At 32.9% G+C, this 27,993-nt stretch overlaps 1 protein-coding gene across 1 annotated transcript; it reads left to right on the top strand.

Annotated features, from left to right (window-relative positions):
- The first annotated feature begins 109 nt into the window (after positions 1 to 109).
- Positions 110 to 27,993, top strand: LOC124357165 (gephyrin). The gene is made up of 13 exons (XM_046808674.1): positions 110 to 605; positions 3,023 to 3,159; positions 5,506 to 5,693; positions 6,794 to 6,974; positions 8,442 to 8,590; positions 10,243 to 10,393; positions 13,783 to 13,967; positions 15,709 to 15,828; positions 16,907 to 17,065; positions 20,028 to 20,189; positions 21,466 to 21,637; positions 22,729 to 22,825; positions 24,816 to 27,993. Exons 1-13 carry the CDS (start codon positions 572 to 574, stop codon positions 24,950 to 24,952), a joined length of 1,872 nt encoding a protein of 623 aa, XP_046664630.1. The 5' UTR covers positions 110 to 571; the 3' UTR covers positions 24,953 to 27,993.

Here is a 27,993-nt window from a genome sequence, read left to right as displayed (position 1 = left end):
GTTATTATACCATAATTTAAATACATATCAACCTATGCAGCATGAAGTATCACCATGTTGGAGAATAATGAAACTGCACTTTTTGCTAAATGTAGTCTACAAAAGATTTTTTTGCACCAGAGCAGACTACGATACGATCACAGTTTATTCCTCTTCCTTAGATTAGTCTTGGCTCTCTAATTTGGAAATAACGGGTTCAAATCTCGGGGAGGTCCAATCAGGCATAGACACGATTGATAGTGCACTTTGTAAATAAATACCAGTGTAATAAAAAATAAATATCAGTTTACATCGAAGCCAGCATAGCTTAAAGCTGAGGCTTAAAAGAGAAAAAAAATTTCAGTTTGATTTACGATTGGTTGTGTCGGTTACGCGATTTAAAATAAGTTATATAACTTATATTATTTAATAAACTGTACAGTGTTTGTGAATCACACAGTTTTTTGCGGTACTCAAGACAAATCTAAAGATACCTTTATATATTAGAGTGAACAATAAAATTTATTGTAACCTAATAATTAAATCTTTATAACCTTACATAACCTAGAATTTCTTGATTAATCAAGTGAAAATGAGTGTTCCCTATTCCATTGGAATCTTGACAGGTATGTCTATAACTTTTATTAGATTCTATGTGTGGACAGCTCAAACCTATCCTTTTGATTTAATCGGAGACCTGGCTAAAATTATTTTTGCCTAGGCCTATAAGATATTTCAATAACTTAATGAAAACAAAATGTAGGTAGGTAGTATGTAGGTGGGTAGAGTACTATAAACGGACCCGGTTTTTTATATCAATTAGTATAATCATTGATACCTAAAATTCATGTCTTGAATACTAGACTATGAATCAATTTTAAATTAGGATCTATATTCCTAAATAACAATCATATGTTTGAAATAGAATTACTTATGTAAAATTGAAATATTCTATGTGTATTATTTTGGAGTGTTTACAGCTGTTGATATAGGTTTTTTAAGTTAATAGTTCAAAATAATTAATCAGTATCGATTGATTATATCGATGGTTATGATTAAGTAATATCGTTTGCCAATTTCAATATAAAAAACCGGATCCGCTTATCGTACCCTACCCGAGCGGTAGTCGCTGATCTTAATATTTACCCTCTCTTCTATATAAATATTCACAGACATAATTTGTGTAAAAGTCGGCTGGTATACCACTTTTCAAACTGTGTTTTACGGCCCTTCACGGGCTTTTAACTGTCTGAGTCTTGGCACCAGTTGCTGGGTCTAAAAACTTTTTGGTACTTTGGGATTATACCGACCACACCCAGACATGAATCGTTATTTCACATTTCGTTTCTACTGATTACTAGATTAGCGTAGAACAATATTTCGTCAATATAAAACAGGAATTGTCTTATCGCAAACCCCTCCCCATCCTCAGACAGAGGTCAAAGTCGAGCGTCTAGTAGATAACGTGATTGCAGTCTCGCCGCCCGTTCAGCTGGTGCATCGCTTTGTTGTACTTCCGTGTTTTACCTCTACATTTCTCCAAACACAAAAATTCAACAAAAACAATCATTTACCAAACTAAACTCTTTATTAAAAAAACACTAAAAACTTGTTTTTATTCTTGATCACATTCCGCCACCCAAAATGCGAGTGCCTCCGGCCATCAGCGCGGGCTTTGGCAGCACCTTCGGTGCTGCCCCGCGCTGATGTCGACGAAAGAAAAACATCCCTCGAGATAGTACCTATCAGTAAAATATCAAATTCTAGAGGGGCTAATCAGAAATATAAATTGAATTGTAATGGAAAGGCAATTATGTACCGTGCAAATCACGTGATGCCGCGCGGCCTGCCGTAATCAGGATTCTCGAGAAAGATAAGATAACAGCGACAACAATACCGATCACAATACCTGGAAATGCTTGTAAGTTTGTAATTTTGTAATTGAAGAGTTGTTTTTTCGTTCTATCATGTTTGTTTCTATAAATTTCTATTTTTGTGTTCTTCATACTAGTGTGGTCGGTATAATCCCAAAGTACCAACTTTTTGCTATGATTGACGGTAAAATGGACAAAACCACAGTCACTCAATCCAAAATGTGCTTTCCACATGTTGTTGACTATGGTTGTTCAGGCTTTACATATTTTAATACGAGAGGAATGAGGGTTTTTGCAACTCGTTTTCAGGACAAATTTCAATTCTATACCTTCCACCACGTTTTTGTCCTTCTGGTATGGTTTCAATTAAACTTAAAATCCAGGTTCTTTCTACCTACCTCCCTTTGTTATATTTTCATTTTCTAATTTTCCACTCATCAATATCCACCACCTGGTCATATCCTGGTTATTTGGAGGACATCCAAGGTTTTCTTCTCTATTAAACTGTTAATCAATCCATACCAAACAAACCTCCCTACAAAACTATAGACAGTCAGATATCGTACTTCTTGATGTGCTGTATAAATTCAAATTACATTCAAGAATAAAAAAAAACCATAGTTTGTATGATTTCTAGAAAAAAAGTACATCAAACTCACAATACTACACATTCCAAACTTTGATCCTTAAAGAAACCATTCTTCAGTGCTTTTTACTTAAATTATGTCCACCATTACCTTTTTTTTTGCATCTGAAGACAACCATATTTTTTGCTTCTCTCACAATTAAATTTGTTTCTTTCCCACAAATTTCACATAATGGGTTTTTCGGTACTAGTACATGTTGAATTCATGAAAAAAATGTCATCATGTTTTAAAGTAATCGTATAGTTTTTTAAAATTGACTGCCATTTTTAATCATTCAAAGTCACTTATATAAAATTCAAATATTATGTGTATTATCTGAAAGTGTATGTACAGCTATTGATATAGATAATTTAAGTGTTCAAAATAATCAGTATTGGTTGATTATATCGATGGTTATAATTAAGAAATATCATTTGCCAATTTTGATATAAAAAACCGGATCCACTTATCCTATTCTACCCTAGTTAATAAATAAATATTTGTTTCAAAATAATAATCTACTGTATTTTTTTGTACGTTTAGTTAGTGATCGTTGTTTCCGTGGAGAAACAGAAGATGAAAGTGGACCCTATTTAAGGAGAGCAATTGAAGAGTCAAGGAAACTGAACAGTCCTATTTTTGTGTTGAAGTGTGTTCCTGACGAAGTTTCTGAAATTGAGGTATTTTTGTCATATTTTGGTGTCACAGTATATTCATAGTTAAACATATAGGTTGATATATTGGAAAAACTGGGTGTGAAATATGAGTTATGTCCGAAAAGTATTTAACCTGTGTTCATATCTTTGTATTGGTGCTACTCTTCGTCATCCAGGCCGTGGCATTCTTCGAAGTAGTCCCCATTTGATTAAACCACATGCTTCCAGCGGTGCTTCCACATCTTAAAACAGTCCTCGAACGTAGCTTTTGGAATGGCCTTCAGCTCGCATTACTTTGAATCATCTCGATCTTGTCGAACCGCTTTCCTTTGAGTGCCATTTTAAATTTTGAGAACATACAAAAGTCGCTGGGGGCTATGTCACGATTGTACGGAGTCTGGTGAAGCTGAGCAATCTTGTGTTTGGCTAAAAATTGCTGTACAAGAGTTGATGAATGCGCTGCAGCGTTATTGTGGTGAAGAAGTTAGTCACTGCTTGACCAGAAACGTCATTTTATTTTTACGGCATCACACAATCTTTTTAAGACTACACATTAATATTCTTTGTTGACTGTCTGATCTTTTGGAGTAAATTTGTAGAGCACAACTAAAATAAATAATCAGCATTGACTTGACCTCGCTCCAACTTTGACGTGCTTTTTGGCCATGGCTCGCCTGGGCGCTTCCTTTATGAAGATTGTCGTTTAGTTTCAGGAACATAACATAAACCTGTGGCTCATTACCAGTAATACTCTTCATAAGGACATTTTTATCATTACTGACCATTTTCAAATTGTCCATAGCAATTCCAGAATGAATTTCACACACACGCCAGTTATTCCCAAAATTGTATTAAAAATTTCCCAAACAGTAGTTTTTTGGTATTTCAAGATAATTTTCCAGTTCACGAACAGTCAATTGACGATCACCTGCAATCACAAGTTGTACACACTCAATGTTTTCCGGTGTTGTCATTAAAGTTCGGCCAGAACGAGGGTCACAGTCAACAGATATGTGACCATTTTTAAACTGCCTGTATAATTTTTTAATCTCTGTTGTGTTCATACTTCTATCCCCAAAGGCCTTCTGTAAAATTTCAATCTTCACCGTATAACTCTTGCCAAGATTGAAAACAAAACTTGATGCAAATTTGTGGATCAGTTGTTTCTGTCATTTTCACAGCACACAAATGCGATGAACAGAAAAAAAAAAACAACTGATACATAAACACATGCTGTGTGCGGCCCAATGTGTTCAGCCAGAAATTACGGCATTTAGATAGTTTGTGAGGGACTATTAGTTACGCCCATACTCCGCTGAGACCGCTCAGGTGCTCTAGCGTGAAGATATAATCACAGGTTGGATACTTTTCAATCAGACCTTACAACTGTAGTTCATAGGTTTATGGTGCAGGTGTCACAACTAACTTATCATCTTAGATTTTGTGATTCATATTGCACCAGTTTACTCCCTTTCAAAACTGCCATCCCATTTTAAATCTTAAGATATTTTGGCCTCGCTATTGAGATCCACCTTCATTCAAAAGATTTAAAACTGAACTTGCTATGGCAGTAAAATCTGCTTATAAAGTAAAGTAGGGGGAAGCAGTGCTTTGCTGGAGGTCAACCAACCATTGATCAATATTCTTGTTTCTTTATCGACAGTTGACGTTAACTTAAAATAGCGTAGATAGCCCATAGCAAGGCCAAAATATCTCAATATCTCAATTGTGCTTGCAGTGTTTTGATGTGGAGTGAACTGGTAAACTTATGATGATAGTTATGCAATAATTTTGTCATTGTGTTTAATACTCATATACATCATTCATTTGAATGTGATTTATCACTGCTTTGAAACTTAAAGAAGTAATTTAATTAAATTCTTGACATGTGCTTATGTTTATGGGAAAAATACATTTGGTTAATTATCACTTTATATTTATTTGTAATGATTTTGTAAACTTCATTTCAATGTACAATAGGCCGCCCCAAGAGATGAAAAGAAACTTTAATTTTTAGACATTTTTTAATTGACAAACAAAAAATCTTAAAAAGATATTATTGACCAGAGGCATTGCAGTAACCAAAGTAATATTTGTTAATTTATGCTAAGGTGTGAACTAATATAATCTGCAATAAATTTAATGAGTTTTTACCCGCTAATGTTTTCAAAGTTAAAGTCAAAGTAAAAATATTTTTATTGTGCATTCATCAAGAATTTTAAAAACTGCTTAAAAGTTAAAATCCAGGTTTTTTGTTATTTACGAAATAATGTAAATAACATTATTTGACATCTTTTGTTTGACATTTATGAAATTATCTTTAATTATGAATAATGTAACATAATATATTGATATGTATTTATGTTGTAGGGAACATTGAAAGAATGGGCAGATGTAAGAAAACTGGACGCTGTGTTTACGACTGGAGGGACAGGCTTTGCTCCTCGGGATGTCACTCCAGAGGCCACTCGTAATGTTATAGAGAAAGAAGCACCAGCCATCCCTTCAGCCATTCTGTATCAAAGCTTGGCTAAAACAAAAATGGCAATGCTCTCCAGGTGAGTTTAATAAATAAATAACAGTTAAAACATGACCAATACATTGTAAAATAGGCATTAGACATTCTATTATGTGGTTTGTATGTTTGATGCTTTACTAAAGTATATGCAAGTTCGTAACTTATCATGCATGTAACATGTGGTTAGATTCAGTATGAAAAACAATCAGTTCTACTAATTATGTTCTAATTAATGAATGTTTTCAATTAATAGGCCAATAACTAATTGCAGTCAAGAGTACATTGTAATTTCTGAAGTAAAGTTTTACACTGACTTCGCAAGGGTTCCAAGTTTGGTTGTATTATTTAGCTGATTAAGTCAAAATTTCCAATGCCAGTTCTGTCCCTTCACAATCCAAAGGCTATCCTTACAGAACTTAACTAGGCTCTAAAAGGATTAGAAAGGCAAAAAATCACTCAATTCTTGTACACTTTACATTAAAACCATTCTCAAAATTCTACCTCTTAATAATTCGATTTTTGCCTGATTTATACCTGCTCCAATAGAACTTACACTGGGTACAGTAAAAACCAATGTTGTCACATACATGTTAGCAATCCACTGGATGTCCAGGAGTGGAACATGACTAAACGCAAATGTTGAAATAAAGGACAATTGCGGAGGATGATTATTGTGGATAGGATGTTATACCTCCTTAATGTAGCTATAAATGGGATCTCGAGAGGATCAGAAGACGGTCCCAATGACCCACTCTTAACCATTTTGAATATCCTGTACTCTGGAAATCATTTTGAAGAAGACATTAAATACGTTAAAATGCAGTGAGAGTTTTAGTTTTTTAATGTTTCCAGCATTATGATGGAAATAAGTAAGGAAGATAATAGCAGTAGGAGAGGAAAGAAATGGTATGTACCAAAAATTCTGATCCTTTTAAAATCACCCAGCTCTCACTTATGGCATAGGTGGAAAGACTAATTGACTTCACAGCTTCTGTAGATAATCCACTCAGAGAAATTCCCATAGCTCCATCAAAAAACCTATTGATAATTCCTTTGAACAGTCGTGGTATAGCTAAACAAGTTAAGAATTGCTAATTCCTCTGACACTAAATTCTAGCAATTGGTAATTGTGTGTTTTAGGGCAGTTTGTGGTGTCAGGAAGAAATGCTTGATTATTAACTTCCCTGGCAGTAAGAAAGCAGTAGGAGAGTGCCTAGATGTTGTGATAGATTGTGTCCCTCATGCTTTGGCTTTGTTGAGAGATAACACTGTGTCAGTCTCTGCCACCCATCAGGCATTGCAAGCTTCAGTCACAAGCAAAGTAAGTTTTGTGAACGATAATAATAATAATAATAATAATAATAAATCATTAGTGTCTACAACTTAATCATCATCATCATTTAGTACAGGTTCTAGCGCTTAACCAGATCATTCCCATCATGCATTATCCGCCATCATTTTTGTTTTACTGGTCTTTTCCACACATTTAACCCTTTTAGGACCAACTAACGATATATCGTTAGTTTGTCTTTTAGGCTAAAAATACCAACTGGTTTTATGGGTATAAGAAAATAATTAATAACTTTGATTCAACCAAATTTTGACTCCACATCTATTGATAGTTTCTACATTCACATTCGTCTTTGAATTTAGTAAAATTTTAATCCACGGAGGAGTGGGAAATGATAAATTGCGCAGTTGGTAGCGCTAGCTCTCAGCCGCAACCAACACGCGATCGCCAGCGCCAGCTGACTGACGCGGCCTGCCGAGTTTGTTTACGTTTTGTTCATTGTGTTTAGACGATTATCGTGCTTCAAAATGACTAAAAGACAAGATGAAGAGATCCAGAACTGCCTGTGTCAAATGTAATAAAGGCTTACATGGAGTGTGCCTCACCAAACATGTTTGTTAGACTTGTCAGCAGTTCTGTAACATTTCTTCTGTGTGCAAAATAATTTATTTTTAGTTTTTTAGTATGAGTAAGTTTTAGAATAGTTCTCATGAACTTTAAAACTTAATAAGACCATGAAATAACAGTTAGAGACAAAATATTGTTTCATTACTGCTTAATTGGCCTGTTCTCTGTCGTTAAGTTATCTTTTTCTGCTTGTATCTATTTTCAAATTTTTACCATTATTATTATTTTTCCTCGTATCTCAGCCATTTATTGAAGAAAAGTATTGAAATAAGTTGCAATCTCCTAAGCAATAACTTGTAAATACATGTATCTATATGTGTGGACTGTTCTATTTTTTTTTTTAGATTACACAAAATTCCTGTAAACAAAAAAAATTTTTTTTTTTCAAAAAACTTTTTTTATTTATAGGTGTTAACAAACCTTTTTTGATTTGTACAAAGTAAAACCTATTTTCTTATTGTTAGTCACTTCATGCAGAAAAAATTGTTGAAACAATTATTGAAATATCTCCACTACTTTAGAATATACAATTTTTTCCCCAAACCCTTACACTTTAAAAAAATACAAGGCGGTCTTTTAGGCATAGAAAATCTGAAAACGTGCAGTCCTAAAAGGGTCTTTTCACAATACATACTTGTTTTATTACTTTGTTTATATTATTTAATTTCTTCTCTTTTCTTGTTATTTGGTACTTATCCGTAATAACTTTTCTTAGTCTATCTTTTTTTTCAAAAGTATTAGTAATTACTTTGGTAATAATCAAAATAGTATAATAACTACATTATATAATCTAAATAGACATTGGATGGTGCAAAATGCACATTTTGGTTTGGTTCTGATTTGTAACTATGTAATATAACATGTGTTTAGGTAGATGTATCAAGAGTGGCAAGGAGAGCAAGAGAATCAGTATTCCCAATGGTTGATGTGGAAGAATCTCTTCACATTGTGAGGAAGATCGTATCATATAGTATCTCCTCTGTCTCACCATCTGAACGTATCGAAGAAGTATCTATACAGTGAGTGGAAATAATAAGTTGTTGCAGTACAAATTGAAGTAAATTAATATAATTAATCATTAATCAAGTCAAGGTGACATGAATGGCCAAATTTTGCCATTTTGGATTGTTGTGTCATGTATGCTATATGATAACTCAAAATAAATAATCTATATATTAGGTATGGTTAGAAAAACCTGATTCCAAACTATAATTTGATATAGTATTTAGACATACTGGCACTAGTGAAACCCTTACAACCAGTTTATCCACCTACTGTACCACCTCCTGGCAAAGTGGAGATCTTCCTCACCAGATTGCTCATTTAGTGAAAGACTGTGCAGTGTGTGGATAAACCAAGAAAAGGGACAAAAGTCATTTCTGGTGCCCAGCTTGTAAATGTGGGGTTTATAGGGAGTGTTTCCTTTACTTGGAACATTACTGGAGGCCTCTCAAACCAGGAAGAAAGAGGTTGCTCTGATACTGACTAAAATGTATTAAAACATGTGCACATAAAAGTTTGGATCAGCAATTAGTGTGTTTTTTAGGAACATACATATAAACTATATATATATTTTTTTGTTCAGAATTAAATTTGAAACAGAATAGCTATATTGGATTTGTGTTAAAAAATTAAATTCAGTAAAATTTACTCAGCCTAACATAAAAACAAAAAAAATTGGATTTTTATTTTTGGAATTTAACCCATTAGTTTTTCACACCTATCCAGGATAGGTGTTTCATATTATTACTATTGTATTCTGTATGTTATGTAGTTTAATTTGATATATGATATGTCATACTTATATAATTTACAGTATTTTATATACATTTCCTTTTGCGAACATACAAAATCAGTAAAAATGTCCCACCACTTGGAGAAACAAGTACTGCCATTTGGAGGGTTAAAGTTTGTAATTGCAATTTATAAATACTTAAGGAATCAATGCCTTTGCTATCATTAAAATATTAATAGTTTTCAATTTGCCAATCTTGTAATAAATCTCCCTGTCCTTATATAGGAGTTCTGTAATGGTTTGCTATGGAAGAGAGGCCAGCCACTGCAACCTGCTCCCTCCCCCCTACAGGGCCTCTGTCAAGGATGGCTATGCTGCCATTTCTACTGATGGTAAAGGTCCAAGGAAAGTTTTCTCTGTCATGGTACCTGTTTCTAAAGCGATGTTACAGCCAGGCACTGGGACGAGTGATAGTGAGCCCAGCCACTGCCACCTGCTCCCTCCCCCCTACAGGGCTTCTGTCAAGGATGGCTTTCTACTGATGGCAAAGATCCAAGGAAAGTTATCTCTGTCATGGTAGCTGGTTCTATTAGCGATGTTGTTACAGCCAGGCACTGGGACGAGTGATAGTGAGGCCAGCCACTGCAACCTGCTCTCTCCCTCCCTACAGGGCCTCTGTCAAAGGTGGCTATGCTGCCCTTTCTACTGATGGTAAAGATCCAAGGGAAGTTATCTCTGTCATGGTAGCGGGTTCTAAAGCGATGTTACAGCCAGCCACTGGGACGAGTGATAGTGAGGCCAGCCACTGCAAGCTGCTCTCTCCCTCCCTACAGGGCCTCTGTCAAGGATGGGTATGCTGTCATTTCTACTGATGGCAAAAGTCCAAGGGAAGTTATCTCTGTCATGGTAGCTGGTTCTGAAGGGATGTTGTTACAGCCAGGCACTGGGACGAGTGATAGACAGGCCAGTCACTGCCACCTGCTCCCTCCCTCCCTACAGGGCCTCTGTCAAGGATGGCTATGCTGCAATTTCTACTGATGGCAAAGGTCCAAGGGAAGTTATCTCTGTCATGGTAGCTGGTTCACAGGTAAGAATCTATAATTTGTGTTTGTTCAATGATATAGTTTCTACTATAGCAATAAATAAATAATAATGATAGTGATTGTAATTTGGGCTTTATTATGCAGATTTTTGCTATCATCATTGAATATTTATGGAATGTTTGAAAAGCATACTTATATGTTTATCGTTGTTTTGTAATATCTTGAAAGAATTTTATATAATATTTTTACACTTTTCTAGAGTTATTTTAGTAGAGATTATTTTCAAAATCTTTCTTTGTATTTTTAATTCACTCATGTTTTTTTACTACCCAATTATTTTAATATGTGAGAACATGAATTAGAATTCTCTACAGTGTGAAATTTGGAGTCTGTATTGTTTTGAAATAGTATTATACCATACACTCTTCTTATCTCTTAGAGGATTAAAAGGGCATTATATTATCAGATAGTTTTATAATTGAAGATAAAAGGTTAAGCTGTCAATTGTATTTTCTAGAGTGACTTGTACAATAATAGTGATTACTTGAAATGAAATCTCTAAAATCAATCATGCTATCTAGAGAACAAAATACTAGTTAAGATCAGAGCATGTAATATTTAAAATAAATTGTGAATGTTGTGTAATTCTGTCATTGATAATTGAAGGTGGTTTAAGTCAATTACAGTAGTTTGCATGACTTGTTAACACTCATGTTTACTAACAAACACTTGTTTTTGTTAGAACGCAAAAAAGCTTTTGCGAGATGATTGTTTGTTTGTTGTGTAATATGATTTTAACTACAAGAAGAAGCAATTCAGTATATCATATTTTATTCTGTGTCTGATGATTTCCGAAACATGTAAATACCTCACATTTGTTTTTGGATTTGACAGAGGTAAGAATACCTAATTACTTGATTATACCTTTATGCCATTTCATTATGGTTTCTTCCATTGAACAAGAAGCAGATTTAATTCCTTCTGGGTGGATTACCATACCTTATATTCCTCTATAATTGACAAATTTAAATAATATATTATCAAGCAAATTTTAAATTTTGCAGCCCATACGCTCAATGTACTGCTTGTGAGCCAAAGTCCTAACCAATTAATTGGCGTTTCAATAATTTAAGAACTGATTTTAGGCATCGACTGGGCAATACCTGGGCCATACAAGGGGCTGTTAAAAAAAAATCAGACTTTTATTAATTAAAAGTGCATTTATTGAACTAGAGTTACAAACTTCTAATCCACTTCAAAGTAGTATTCTTGGTGATGCACACACTTCTCCCAGTGCTTCTGACACTATTTAGAACATTTCTGGAAGGTATCTTTTGGAATGCTGTCAAGCTCGGGCGTCGTATTCTGTTTAAAGTCTTCTCTTTCTTGAAATAAAGTTCCTTTCAAAGGATTTTTAGCTTAGAAAATAGCCAGAAGTCGCAGGGAGCCATGTCTGGGGAGTACTGAGCTTAGCGAACCAGAGGTATGTTGTTTTCAGTGAGGAAACTCTGAATTAGAGGTGCAGAGTGGGCAGGTGCATTGTTGTGATGGAGCGGAGATATCCTTGGAGGATCTTTATCCTCTTACGGTTTTACTAGCCATGTCCAGAGCCTGTCGAAGACAGAACAGGTCCTTGTGCTAGAAAGGTGTTTGAATTTTTCAGAGGATACGTTCAGCCTCATGCATTGACAACACCAGTCTTCTGCCTATCAGTCGATCTGCTTGTGACCTATCTCTCCATACTTAAAACAGAGGGTTTGACATCTTCTGTCGGGCTCTTTGCAGCCTGCCTGGAAGTGGCCGAAACCAAAGCACTTTGTCAACTCAAATCTCCGGCAGATCTCGCCATTGATCCTATCGATATTTATTTAGGCCGTTATCAAAATCCTGCTGTTGGATTCAAGCTCCTTTAGGTTCACTATGGCCAGTCTCTGTTCCTGCCTATTAGGCTATCACGGAGACCTTCAGGTTTCCTGTGTCTGTTCCCAGATCTGTGGTGATTTTGGTGTTAAAACCTTCTCGACTGTGGTGAGACAGTCAAGGTCTCAGATTTCTAGGCCGCCATCGGCAATAGCCTTTGAATGATTCTGCTCACCCTGATTGCCATCCTTCAGTGGAGCACTGGAGAGGTCACGGTTTGTGGTGTTATGAAATGGATTAAAGTTTGAACTAAATTGAAATAGTTTTATTCAACTTAAAACAAGCTATAGTTAAATCAATGGATTTACATAATGTAAACATTAAATATAAATATTTAGAATAAGTAAATAGTAGTTTTAAGACAGAAAAGATATATCATAATACTACATGTTGTTTCCTTGCAAAGTTCTAACAAGACACCTCCAGTTCTTATCTGTGTAATAGTCCAGATCTCAGTGCCCGAGTCATCAGATTTTACTTTCCCCCGTTTCTCCTTTTTGAGGTCTGAATAAGTCCTGCCAGCATCTATGATGACCACCTCAGGGGCTTTCTTTCTTGCTGTTGTCTTGTTGTTTGCTGTTCTTGGGCGACATATCAGCAAGCTGTCTCACTTAAACTTTCTCCTCTTTAACTGCCCGCTTCTCCTTTCTTCGGGCTCACAATTTATGTTTAGAATAGTGCCAAGAGATGTATTAATCAGTAGCTTTGAAGAAATCAAATTCTAATGAATTTAAATTATGTCTTTTCATTTCTTATTGCTCTTAATCTTCAATTTACCGTATATTTCCATGTATTTTTGTAAAGTCACATGTGAATAAAACAAAACTTGTTTATGCCAGTCCTTGAGAAACTTCTCTGTTTACTATTTTTGATCAAATCATTAAATCCTGATTTTATTTTTGGAGATTGGTCTGTATTACATGCTTCGTTCGTTAATATGAGTAAAAACTTTTCATCAATGTTTAGATCAATTAGCAAAAGGGAGATGGACCAATTTGGATTTGGATGGATTTAGACATCCGGGATTTTCAGGTCAGAAAGAGTAGTATCTTGTGCCAATGACATGGTTTTGATATATTTAACAGATTAATGTATTATGTTGGACAGGTCTTCAGAACCTTCAATTATATTTTATTAGTACCAGAAGATATATTTGTTTGTAACAATTGTATTGTATGTATTTTCTTTGGCCGTTTTTTTTACCGAAGTATTAAATTGCTTTTTATGCAGGTATTGCTTTTTACTGTAGCATTTTATAAGAAGATGGAACAACCATGATTAATTAAACTAAATTGTCGGTTAAATAAATTATGTAAAGTTTTGACAATTTGTTCTAATAAAGAGTGAAAATTCACAGAGATGAATTGTATGTGATTTATCAACAAACTTTAATCGTATTAGCACCCTAGAAATCTGTTGGCCAAAACATGTAGGACAATTTTTGTTGTCTGTGGTTAAAAGGTAGAACCAATATTAGTAAAGCTAGTAACTAATGCTGACGCACACTGTACAGCCAATGTCAGGAGGAGTATTGGAGCCAGGTCAGTGTGCAAGAGTGAACACCGGAGCACCGGTACCGCCAGGCGCTGACTGCGTGGTGCAGGTAGAAGACACCAAAGTGCTGCAGGAGACTGACGATGGCAGGGAGGAGCTGCAGATTGAAGTGTTGGTAGCTCCCACAATAGGTCAGGACATTAGGTGAGTGGAGAACACAACTAAGAAGTCATTGTGAGAAAATATTTACTTGAAGTACTCGCAGACTTCAAAAATGAATTTGCCCCCTCCACTATAGAAAGAATACTAATGCCAGACATTCTACTAGATTTTTCTAACATATTTAAAAACATTCTTTTAAACAATTTTGATTAAATTGACATTTTACAGATATACTGCTCCTGTAGGTTCTTATTTTTATTGTTACTGGTGGGTTTTGTTTTATGAATATGGATTAAAATCTTTCTGTGTCAATGCTGTGTCATTCCGTAAAAAAAACATTGTCTATCTGAGTTAAAGTAAATGGTAACTTATACTGGCAACAAAATAGTTTAATTTTATTATGAAATACATAATGAAATATGTTTAAGCCATTTCTACTGCGACATTTATTAATGTCATTCTTAGGAAATATGCAGTAACCTATATCAAGTTTTGTTAGTAGTCTTCTCTTTCTAGCTTTAAAGGATTGTTGAGGATGCTCCAGTTTTCTCAACAGAAAAAAATTATCACTTCTGCAAAAACGCCATTTTACTAGCATCAAGACAGTATCGAAAATACACAGCTTTGTTATCAACTCTACCTTATGTCTCATTGCAATGTGTCTTATCAGCTTTGCAAACATAATATTTCACTACTCTTCAATTGATACAGTGAATACACCAACATAATATTACCAACAAGATCATCAGAGCCTTCCATTTCAAGTTATTTCAAACTCAAATTTTCTGAATGTAATAAACATGTATGGTATAATATTTCTAATTTGCATGTACATAACATGTTTTTGTTCTTGCATTGCCTAGTCTATGCTATACAAAGATTAAAATTGAAGCCAAGGTACAAATGTAAGATTTTATAACTTTTGAATTTTAATTCTCTTGGGACTGTGATTTGTCATAATTTCTAAAGTATCAATGAAACTACAATGTTTACATAGATGAAAAGTCATAGGTATTTAGCTGTAAAACTGATTTCCACAGACTGAGGTAGAGAGATACTGTTAAATTTATCTTTCATGAACTATTGACAATTGAAATAATATGGTCTGCAATTCAAGTTAGTATTAATATTGCATTATTTTCTCCCTAGCTACATCTTTTTAGCATTGTTGTCTACAATAAAATACCAAAATATTGTTTGAAATTACTGTCAACATTTTGTTCATCATGAATACTTAGCAAAGAACGCGTTGTTACATGTTCCATAGCAAAATTCTGTAAAGATCGATTTTCCTTAATATTTTCTTTGTTTGGGAAAAGTAGGAGCTGATCATCAAATTTTATTCTCATCCCCTACCTCCACTACATGGCTTTGGGTAAAGTCTGTCTGCAACGGTCTGGTATTAATTGATCGTTAAGTTATAGTGTTACAATTTTTCTAACAGGCTTTACTTTATTATTTTTTACTTGCAATTCTGTTTGTCCTTCAATATGTTTAATTAATTAATGTGTTAATAGTGGCAGAAGAATAAGTCTATGGCAAATTGCTAATGTTCTGTGTAGGTAATACAGCTCAAAACATAACAATTTACAATTTTTAAGGAAATGTACATTTTTAATTTCATAAAAATGATTTCCATGTAAAAACTCATATGTGTGATGGAGAATGAACTTACAGAGAGACTTGGTCTGTAATTGCTGCAGGACGTGTACTTGTGTATAAACAATGGGGCGTGTAATGATGTGTTTAACGTTGGGTTATACAGTTATCGGTGCTGTTACAGAGAAATTGGCAGTGACGTGAGAGAAGGTGACGTTGTGCTCCTGGTAACCCATACTCCTTTGACCAGCTCCCAAGTTGGCCTACTTGCTTCTGTCGGTATTGTGTCACTACCTGTCTTCAGGTACTGTTACACCTTTATACATCAAAATGGGAGAAATTCTTGGGAGGATTAAGAATAAGGCCTTTGTAACGATTATACAATTTTTGGAATTCAAAATATATTTTTAGTTTACTTTATAGTTTAATAATCATCTGTAAAAGACAAAATAAACGGAGCTTTACAGACCTATACAAATTTCCATCCAGTTTAATATAGCTAATGAGTTACAAAATTAGTGCTCATACTTTGCTATAAGTTGATTGGTAAAAATAAAAAGTATGTCTATTTAATAGTTATAACTTTTATTTACATAGAAAAATAAAATTGTAATATACATTATTATTAAGAGGATTAAAAAATTTGCTTAGTTGCCAAAAATCAAAATTAACTATTCATCCTACAAAACTTCCATATCCGAAGTATTTTTTTTGGTTTGGTTTCGTTTTATATATGGTACAGGAGAATGATTCAATTTATTTATAATTTGGAAATATGATTTTGATAGAGTTGAGACAATTAGAAAAACCTTGAGTGGTACTTAAAAAAAAGGGTCTTTGATTGAGGTCTAAAAATTGTTGTACCTATTGTTATTTATGAGCGCTGTCCAAAAAGTAACAGACATTTTGCATATTGTGGTGGTGGCGCTAGAGCCGTCATCTTCGTGTCCATACTTATACACTGAGTAAACATCCAGCTTTAAAAAATGTGCTGCTATAGACTTGTGTGGCTGGTCAGTGTTCTGGATTAGGTTTTTATTGATAAAATGTGTATAATTACATTTGGATCCTTGTTAGTATTTTATTTCAAAACTTCTGTTACTTTCTTGACAGTCCTTGTATATTGTTTAGTCTTTGTTTAAACCCTTCACTATATAGTGAAAACACATGTACTGTACCCAAGACCTAATGTCATAGTTTTCACCACAGAGCTAATGAACTTAAAAAATGTTCTTTAAGATAATTTTTGATTGAAAAACAGATACCTTTGCCCTATATTGGCTAGAAAGATTTTGAGTATGTAGCCCTTCCAATTAGTATTTTAAACTCAAGACCTATTAAATATTTTAAAAGATAACCCCTGTGGGAACTGTCCCTTACAGATTGCCTCGAGTAGCTGTGCTATCGACAGGAAATGAGTTGCGGCCGCCTGGCCACAAGCTGGAGACAGGTCAGATCTGGGATAGCAACAAGACCATGCTGCTCTGTCTTTTCAAGGAGCATGGCTTCCCGACAGTGGACCTGGGCATCGCAAGAGATGAGTCAGTGGTCTTTACTTCTCTAAACACACAGGGAACCGTACAAATCTAAAAAGATGGATATGTTGAATGAATGAATGAATGAATGAATGTTTATTCCACCAACTGTACATGAAATACACTTAAAAATTACAATAGTAAATCACTAAACAGAATTCTTTTGAAATCAATAGTTTATTAGTTATCTATCTAACACACAGGGAACCGTACAAATCTAAAAAGATGGATATGTTGAATGAATGAATAAATGTTTATTCCACCAACTGTACATGAAATACACTTAAAAATGACAAAAGTAAAGTACTAAACAGAATTCTTTTGAAATCAATAGTTTACTAGTTATCTATCTAACACACAGGGAACCGTACAAATCTAAAAAGATGGATATGTTGAATGAATGAATGAATGTTTATTCCATCAACTGTACATGAAATACACTTAAAAATGACAAATTGTTTTAAAATCAATAGTTTACTAGTTATCTATCTAAGATATTACTTAAATAATTTATAAGGAATAAAGCCTGCATGGGCATTCAGCCTGTGCGCAGGCTGAAGTTGATCATCCGCCACGATAACTTAAAATGAAGAACTTGATGTCTTTAATAGCATTTAATAAATAGAATGTGCTAGAATTTTGAAAATAAAAGAAAGAAAACATGATTTAATATGAGAACTGGCTTGTTACATTTAGTAAAAAATAATAATTTAGTGTTAGTTTATCTATAATAATACAACGGCATCATATCATTGTGCCTGGCCCACGGGAGATGAAGTCAGCATGATTCTATGTAATAATAGTGTAGTAGTGTGGTGTGTACTAATGTAACGTCTAGTATGAATGGTAGTGTAGTGTAGTAGCAGTAGTAGTATGGTTTAGTAGTAGTATAGTGGTCTAGTGGTCGGGTGTAATATTACGAGTATAAAGTGCCTGAGGATGGGTGGTGCAGGTCAGGCCTCTCGGTAATCTGCAGATATGTTGAAAGAAGGATCGTAAAATATAAAGCAGACCTTAACAATTTCAAACAACCCTTTCTCAGAAAAAAGGAAATATCATTTGATTCTCTCAAAACTGCATGAAATCTGATTTTCTATAGGCGTAAGTGGAAGAGAAAAATAAAAAAGTAAAAAAAAACCAGTTGAATATCTCTATATATATAAATGCGAATGTTTGTTTGTATGTTCCGTTATAACTCTGGAACCAATGCACGAAACATTGTGAAATTTTGTACAGTGATTCTACACGTTCCTGGAAGTAACATAGGCATACTTTTAGAGTCCACTGAAAAATGTTTTATTAATTAATTTTTAATTTCTAAGTGTAGAATGTTTTACCTTCGATCCGGCAGACTGCGCTGCGACACGTAATACAACATGAACTGATACTTAACAGCTGTTAATACTTTCAGCTGAAGTTCATCAAAGAGGCAGAAACATTTGTTTACATTAAAAATTTAGAAAATTATTATTGTAAAGTGCTTGATTAGTGGTGTAATGCAGATTGCATAGACGAAGTTATTACCTAATTTTAAATTTAGATTGCACCTATAATCAATAAACTATCTAATGCAATGAAAATACTATTGAACGCTGTTATAAACACCTCATTGTACAAAGCCGTGATAGTTTGTACATAAGGTAATCGAATTTGGTTAGATCGAATGTAAATGAAAGGAGCCGAAAGAAGAAGCTTTATGATCGAAATTGGTTTTCATTGATACATTTTTTGATCGGAGCACAAGGCAAACTCCACAATAATTCTGGAAATTTATTAGACAGAAAATTGATTTTAAAAAACCTAATTTGATTCTTTAAAACCAAATTAGTTTATCGACATTCATCTATATAAAGTAATTGTACTGAATAACTTATGAACACTTAGCTAAAACCACGAAAGACAGATGCAGGAAATATGGTTTATACGGGTACCTTCATAATGCGCCCAAGAGGCTCACGAAGGAACGACTATCAATTATCTCAGGAGTATATAAGAATGAGACAGAAAAAAATACGAAAATATAGTGTACTGTTTTTCAACAGGAAATTGCGTGCTAAGCCGCGTGCGAAGCCGCGGGAAACTACTAGTTGGACAATAAATCTAAATTTAAATTAAAGTGATATAATGTCACTTTATTTTATAACAGATGATGGTAATATAGCCAAGTCAACATTAAAAGTTTGTGATATATTAAAAAAATATTCTTATTTAAGAATAGACTAATTTTATAAATGAAATGGTAATATAATAAATAGCAGTTATAAATACAGTTACTAAATAATAACTAAAAGTAATAAATATTATAAAAAAGCAATATACATAAATAAATATAGTTCAACAAAGTAGTGCTGCAAAAATGGACAATCAGTTATAGTAAATATACTTTTAAAACAATGTCATCTGAAATTAAAACTGAAGGTAAGAAGATAGGTATAGATGAATAAAAGAGGCCTATAAAGAGACCTAAAATTCTTTTTACTACAGTGGATTTGCTTGTTTCTTGTTTTAGTCATGGTGGATTTACAATGTTTATCTTTTGGTTAGAAAATAAGTTTTGTATCGTTCTTTTTTTTTTCATGGTGGATTTTTATGGAACCATATCTTCCACGTTCTTTACAACACTTTCTGTAGTGTTTTACAGTACTCTTCAACAAATCTGCTTTGTCTAAAATATGAGAAAAATATTGCTTACTAGAATTCTTTCTAATTTTAAAAGATATTTTTAATACTAAATTTACAAATTAAAGACACAATATTGCATTCTATTTATTTGGAAACAATGGAATAAACATGGAATAAAGAAAATTTAGTGTAAATTATTTTAAAATTTTGGATTTATTAATTAATATTTTAGGTGTAGATTGAATTTATCCAGTTTAATTGTAAAAGAGTAGTTAAGTACATTATGCACATGTTCACCCCCATTTATAAAGTACCAGTTAGTACCATTGAAATTTGTCATGTCCAGACCAAATGAGACGTTGGCTAAGCTGCAGGAAGGTATAAGATGTGCTGATGTGATCGTCACTACAGGCAGTGTATCAATGGGAGAACGTGATCTACTCAAACAAGTCCTCAAAGAAGACTTCAACGCAGACATACATTTTGGCAGAGTAAATCTGAAACCTGGGTAATCTATTGATTTCAATTTATAAGGTGTAGAGAGAATTATTGCTCTGTTATATATTGCTATTCAGCATCTTTTTGGATTTTAAAAGTAGATTACTTATCAATTAAAATGTTCTTTTTGGCTGAGTTAGAATATGGGGTTGTCATCTCAAAATATCAAACTGAAGATGAGTTATTGCTTTAGTTAAGATGAATAACATGAATGTTTCCATCATCGTTCTCACAAACTACCCTACAGTGGATTACCTCACTGCTAAAAATGCAGCTTCCAATCCCAAATCCCATTTTCATCCAAGTGAAGAAAGTAGTGACCTGGGCAATTTTTACATCTCTTCCATCCATGACATCCTTTACAAACTTCCTTGTCATTGAAAGTTCTAGTGCAACCATCACATGGGACAGGTTACCTGACTTCAATACACCATAGGCACCATCCTCAAAATATGACTTCCGTGTAGCTGTAGTTCATGAATATACTACCAGCTCTTATATTTCTTTTAACTATTTTTTGTAGTTTACTTGTGATTATTTAATACAAACAAAAATAAATTTTCCATGAACCAATTTAACAATATTTATTTCTTAAAAGTATCACACAATTAGTTTAATTTTAAATACTAATTGTTAAATAGATTTAATTGAAATCTGTTTATTTAAATTTATATTACCATGACCATTCTTACGGTGGAACATGATAAATCAAACATTTTAAATTCAAAATCACGGATGATTCAAACTACCCTCCTGTTTTCTTGATGATAATGGTAAAGTAGAATGGTTAATTCAAATTTTGTCTTTGTGAATTGAAAATGTTTATGTTCGTCATTATGTTACTTCTGAGGTAGGAGTCCTAAAAGCAGAAAGGCAGGATAAATGCATAGTCTTTTACTGCAATTGACTTACTGTAGCTCTGTCCACAGCTGCACAGGCCATTGATATACTGAGAAGGGAGAGTACCAGTATTCAACTGTTTTTAACTTTAAGGTCTTCATTATGTTTTGTAATTGAATTTATTTTTATCAGCTTTGTTTAAGACACTTGCTTAATTCAAATTTGTCAGTTGTTTAATGTTTTCACAGGTTCATTGAGATTAAAATTATTCATGTTCCACTGAATAATATGATTGTCATATCTAAAAAATTTACTCTGCTATGTTTTATTAACACATTGACCGCAGTGGATGCAACTTACTAATATTCCGGCTGTTCTAAAGTCGGTACGACTCATGTTGCATTGAATATGTTAAATAGTAATGTGGTTCTTGTTCTGTTTAACAGTAAACCCACAACATTTGCATCGTGTGAGGGGCCAGACAAACGTTCCATTCTGTTCTTCTGTCTGCCGGGCAATCCAGTGTCAGCAAGCGTCACCTGTCACCTGTACGTTTTACCCACACTCAAGCGACTCAGTGGTCAGATACTGCCAGAGGGCCAGATTGTCAAAGCTCAGGTATTAATTGATTAGGAGCTGGTTGAGGTATAACTTATCCCTTTCAACACTTTCTCCTTTGATAGAGCAAAGAGATTCTGCTCAGATAAAGTTTAAAGTAGGAAATTCAGAAAGTTGAATTAGACAAAATAGATATTCTCAATCCGTTATAAAAAAGTGAAAAAATAAAACTAAAGAAAAGTACCAGACATAGAAAATAAGACTAGATATAAATTTGCGTCTGTATGTGTCCTTTATGCGCCAAAATTACAAATTGGTTCAAAACATACAATACTCTTAAAAGAAAATGTCTTGGGAAAGCATAACTAAAACAGGTACACATGATTTAAAAAAAAAACAATGTTTACAGCATAAAATGTAGTAGTAATAGAGTATTATACATAGTATGAACAAAATAACCTTAACAATTTAAATAAAGGAACACAAAGAAAACACATTTCAGAACTGAGTAAAACTTCCTTATCTTTGTTGGTCCATAGACAAATTGAGCTGGTGAAGCTAGCATAACACATTTAAAACCTCATTTCTTTAAAAGATAATTAATTTAGGCTTTTATGGAACTAGTCAAAAGGTTAGATTTCAGATCTCAAAACGTAGTGATACTGTTATTTATTTTGTCTTTTGCTGGCAAATGTTTGAAAAATTTATGTTACCTTAATTAGATTCTTTGACTAAGATTCTTTGATTCTTAGTATAATAGAAAATTTTGATATGAGCAATTCTCTTTCGTATTTAAAGTCAGTCTTGTACTTGGTTTTGTAAAGGAAAAGTACATTAATTTAATTTATTTCATTTACAATTGTAGACACGGTTCCTTCATGATTTTATCGTCAGGATTGTTTCGGTAGTTATCTTTCCACCAGTTCTCCCTATCGTTATTATTTTTCAGGATCTGACTAAGAGGGTAGCTTTTCCCTCAACAAATTCTAGATACATTTAAAAACAATTTTTAAGAGGTAATTTTGTTGTATTGTAAAAGTGAATTTACATAAATGTAGGGTTCCAAAGTTGTTATGGCAGTAGTACAACTGAAAAAATTATGTTCAGTAAATAAATCCTAATATCTTATTTTTTTGTTATAATGTTTACAGATTCAAAGTGAGCTGAAGTTGGATCCTAGAGTTGAGTTCAAGAGGGGAATTTACCAAGCAGCCAGCATGGAAACTCCAGCCTCTGTGCACATTGTTGGTAAGTATGTAATGTAAATCAATGTGTTTATACTGCAACATGTTTGTGATTCAATAGTGTCATTCTGGATAAATGCAAATATGTGCTGCTTGATCCATTTAGGAATATAATTGATACAATTTGAGATGTTGTACGACAAATATAGTGTGGGAAATAAAAGTAATTAATGAAAGGTAAGAGGCACGTGTTCTCAGATATGTGAATGTTGAATTTAGCTCCTGAAATCTGGAATCATGTTCATCTGCAGAAATGCAAAAAAAGGCTGAAGAAGTACAAAATGAACTCTTTGCATTGTGTTGACATCAGAGACAACTAGACTACAAAAATATAGTTTAACCTAGGTATTCTCACAATCTCTAAGCACAATGGAGCAATTGGGTTTTCTACACATAACTCAACATAAATTATGGTAAGAAGGGGTCAATGTGAATGTTGAGTTTAGTTCCAGTTCATCTTTTTTTAGTGCAGTGTCTGGAATCTGTCGCTGTCACAGACTTCAGATATTCAGATAAATGGATGCGTTCGCAAAAGTTAATAGTTCATATTTGTATTTTAGCAGTAACTGGCAAAACTTTATATCTTAATAAAACACCAACAGACCCACCTGTAAGAAATAAGCATAAAACATTTTGTGGGACACTAGGTAGTAGAGAAATACCAAATATGCTAAGTTTTTACTCTAATTCAATGAACATAACAGCTATATTTAATAAATCTTAATGAAATTTGTATTAGTTTAGTTGCACCACCATGCACCACATGGTGGATACTTAATACCTGAACATCCATAAAGTATTAAATCTATTGAATTGTTATGTTTTGGAACTATTTAGATGTTAGGTTCATTATCACTAAAGCATAAATAGTCTCAATGTAGAAAGAAAAGTACTTGAAACACTTCAGAAACAGCGTTTATGCGTATTAACAAATATTACATATGATGAAGCTGATTAAAAATGTAATACAAATTGGTCGACCTCATCAACATGTCATTTAACATATAAAATTGGGTTTTCATGGAATTGGCTTTAAAATGAAAACATGAAAACGGATATTACTAACTGTCATGCAATTCTTCAGTAATACCACAAAATGGGAAAATATGGTATTTCTTTTCATTGCTCAGAAATTTGTTAAGTAATTGAATAATATTTAATATTATTTATTTCAAAGCCTATCATTCGAGGTGCTGGAAAATGTGAATGTTGAGTTCAACTCCATTTCACCTTCTGCTTAATACAGCGTCTGAAATCTAGGCAGGAAAAATTTCCTTTCTTTCTATCCACATATCTTGAAACGAACTGCATCTACATGTCAGTATGAAGCTTCATTTCTACATAGACAATAGTACGGCACAAGGCACTTCTTGGGACTTGGCTGAGCATCAGTGAATATTTTTACTTTGGTCTCGTGGGTAAACATGATGTCAACAAGAAAATAGCAGAATAAATAAATTTGTAAAGAAACAGAATACAGTCTTATGAGACTTTAACTTGTAGCCTAACTACTCCAACATACATCTTCTGTTGGTGATAGTGTGCAGGCTTTTATTATTTAAAACTGCTATGAAACTCAACAAACAAAAATGTAAATGTATCAAGTGGCAAGATATCTTGAGAGATTTATTTCAGAAGACTACATATTGTATGAAACTTAATGTATTTGTAGACAAGAATAAGATCTATGATGGTACATGTCTAACCATGGAATTTGTTGAGCATTATTGAAACCTATTACTCAGTAGGCTGACACAATTTGTCTTTTGTCTGTCGGGGGATGAAAAATTCTTTTCTGTATAATTGTCTGTCTGTAGGACAATCGTGAATTCAATGTGCTATAGACTCGCAGCATGCATGCAACCTCAGCTTGTGGGATGAAATATACATGCAACTTTAGCAAGACTCTTACGTGACGTGTTGGCGTATCATTCCTACCTCGTATTGTATTAAAATTAATTAAATGATATATCTTTGACAATTTGCTGTTGAAGGTGGCCACATGCTGAGCAGCAACCTGCTGAGTGTCAGCACTGCCAACTGCTTGGTTCAGCTGCCCAGTAGGACAGAGGAGAGATCTATTCTGTGCAAGAACAGCTGGGTGGATTGTTGGCTAACCAATGATCTCTAGGGTTTAATTATAGTTTTCCCGAAAATTATATAGTTTTATAGTTCCATTTTTGTGTGTGTGTGTATGGAAACTACTTATGTCCAGCGGTGCTACGTTAAAGCTAGATATTCCTTTAAAAAATACTAAACTTTCTAGTGCATTAGGAACTTGAGTTAACCCTGGAAGTGGCAAAGGGCTTTTTGTTGTCACCTTCTAATAAAACTTTTGCTATTGGACATTAAATTCAAATAGGCCATACTGTATATCACATAATTTGTGATGTTTTGCTGTTTAATTTAATATATAGATTAATGACTAAAAATATAGTTACAAACTACGATTTGGCACTTATGCACGCCTGCAATTATTTAAAAAAATCAGTTTTTGTAAAATTAGGATATTTTTATTGTTTTGCATAGAAACCATTTTTTAACACATGTTGTTTATATTAAAAAATTAAAGTTAATAAAAAAAGTATTTTTTTGAATTTTTATTTTGAAAATGTTGTTATTGACTTTAATTCTTTTAATTTGGATTGTAGTAGAAATGTTAATATAATTTTTTAAACATAACTATTTATATTGAAATGTTGAGTGTAATGTACAGACCAAAAAGAAATTTAGTAGTATATATTTTATTTCAGTGATTTCTATCTTAAAAATTCGTAAATGATGATGTGCACAACTAGCTAAGAAATGCTGTCATTACAGATTTTACAAATGCCACTTCCAGAGTTACCAACATTGGCTTAATTGAGCTTCCTTATATTCGAGTTCAAAGATATAGATATAGAAAGTCTAGCTCAATTCTTTGAGGTTATTTCATTTTTGTATTAGGTAAGATAAATTGCAAAGGGTGAATTGACAATAAATGCAAAAAGCGGGTCGGTACTGTTGATTATGCTATGTGATGCACACAATTCTTTAAATAGGAGAAAACAATCATGAATCATCAATAATCAATTATGCATTTCATTACACATTTAAAGTCAACACCAGAAATAACTATGTATCTGAACTGTTGTGAAAGGGCGTCTTCTATTGTGAATTTGTAAATGTAGACTTATTGTGAACTAACAGATCACAACATACAACAGATCTACTCATTAAATAATACATTTTATAAATCATTTATCATTGTATCTTATTATAGCACAACACTTGTTATGATTACAACAGCAAAGTTTAGGTATAATATATTTTTCATTCAATCTATTTGTTTTATGTGAAAGAACTGGTAAAAGTCCTTTACTGTTAGTTTTTAATAACAATAATTAAAAACTCTGCAATAGATTGTCTTTTGGATGTATTGCACATCTTCTGTTATATCATTTCTTTGTTTCATGTGAAGGTTAATTTTGGCCCAAAGGTAATGTAATTTTTTACTTAAAATATTTAAATATTAATGGAATTCAATATAATCTAACTTGCTCCTTAACAATGCTTCAGATCAATGAGTTTTGTTTGGTACGTAAATAGATTCTCACCTATATAAAATTAATTAATTTTTTATGTAAATAATTAATCTACACTATATGTATTTTTTTTTAAATTTTAAACTCCATTTTAAGTATTAAAATATCAACATCAACTTTTTAAACTAGTGAGACTTTTTGATTAAAATTTTCTTTTTAACTTAGGATTTTTTGTAGATATTTGCAATATGTATTAAAAATGTCAACCCATTTGGCAAATAATTGCTTAGAAATTTTATTTAATGATGAAAATTTGTCATACTTTTTAAAAGTTTTTGGTAAAGTCTACTCTATTACAACATTATTCCTGATTTTTCTTATGCACAAAAAATCTATTTCGTATAAAATAAGCGTTAATCATAGAAGCACTTTTTGGTCTTACCAGCTGGGAGAGTTAATGGTTAAGGAGTCTAAGACGCAGTCTTTAGATCTGAATTAGAGCGGATTTCAAATCTTGTCTGTGACAGAATGAGCACTTTATAAGTACCATGAACCTTGTACTGTTTCAATTCTTACCCATAATCTGTTTGATAAAATCTTTGCAAGGCCAGTGGCCCTTGAGGACGGACAGAATAAGACTAAAAGGATCAACCCTACTTAAAAATTTTATAAATAAAATGAAGCTGTTGTGCTAGAAATAAAGTAAGAATGACAAATTTGACATTGATAATGAGGGACGTAAGTAAGACAAAATCTTTTGTGTTAAGAACTCAAAATGTATCTACTGTGGAATTTCTTACATTTTTGTTATAATGTGTATAAAGTATGACTCAATATTAGGTCCTTATAGATTTTGTTGTATTTTCAATATAGTTCCAATTAATTTTATCAGCAAGAAACCTTTATCTATAATTTGAGAGGCTGATACTAACTAATTTAATACCAATCCTTTACTGATATGTAAAATTAGATTTAATTCTTTGCTATTCAACCTCATTAAGTAAACAAGGCAAAAATGTAACTGTGATAATGGTTGAAGAGCTCCAATTTATTATTGTTATATGTTAAGATATCAGTGCCTTATTACACGTTGTTGCAATTTTGTACGTTTAAGGGACTGCGAGTGTTTAATGTGAACAGAAACGCTCAGTCTTGGTAGTGTAAAATTATTAGTTATTTTTATAGAAGTATAAATGAATGTTATGAACATCTTAAATTAGAAAAGGAGAAATTTAACAATAGATCTAAAAGAATCAATTAATTTTAACTTTAAGTTGTAAGAGTCCAATATAATTCAGCACTTTTGCTCAAGTATATCTATGTTGCTCAACACTATTCAATTTGTGTCATATCATTACCTCTTTATGTAAAGAAATCCAGATTCGCAAATTATATATTAAAGTGTGAAATAGTATGCTATTACATTATTAGAAATATTACAATTAATTGTATTACTAAAACTTATTTTTAAATTATTATTGCAGTTGTTAATGTATTTTTACTCAATATTATAATTTTTATTTATAAAACATTTTGTTTAAGGTTGTATTGAAGCTATGTGTTGAGTCCTGCATGTTTTAGTGAACATATATATTTTTATTTGATTCTTATATTTATTAATATCAAAAAAATAAAACTTTTTAATGTA

This window comes from Homalodisca vitripennis, chromosome 3 (assembly GCF_021130785.1).
Source record: "Homalodisca vitripennis isolate AUS2020 chromosome 3, UT_GWSS_2.1, whole genome shotgun sequence".
Taxonomy (NCBI): Eukaryota; Metazoa; Arthropoda; class Insecta; order Hemiptera; family Cicadellidae; genus Homalodisca; species Homalodisca vitripennis.
Note: the sequence above shows the minus strand (reverse complement) of the source record. Positions and strands in the feature narration are given on the sequence as shown.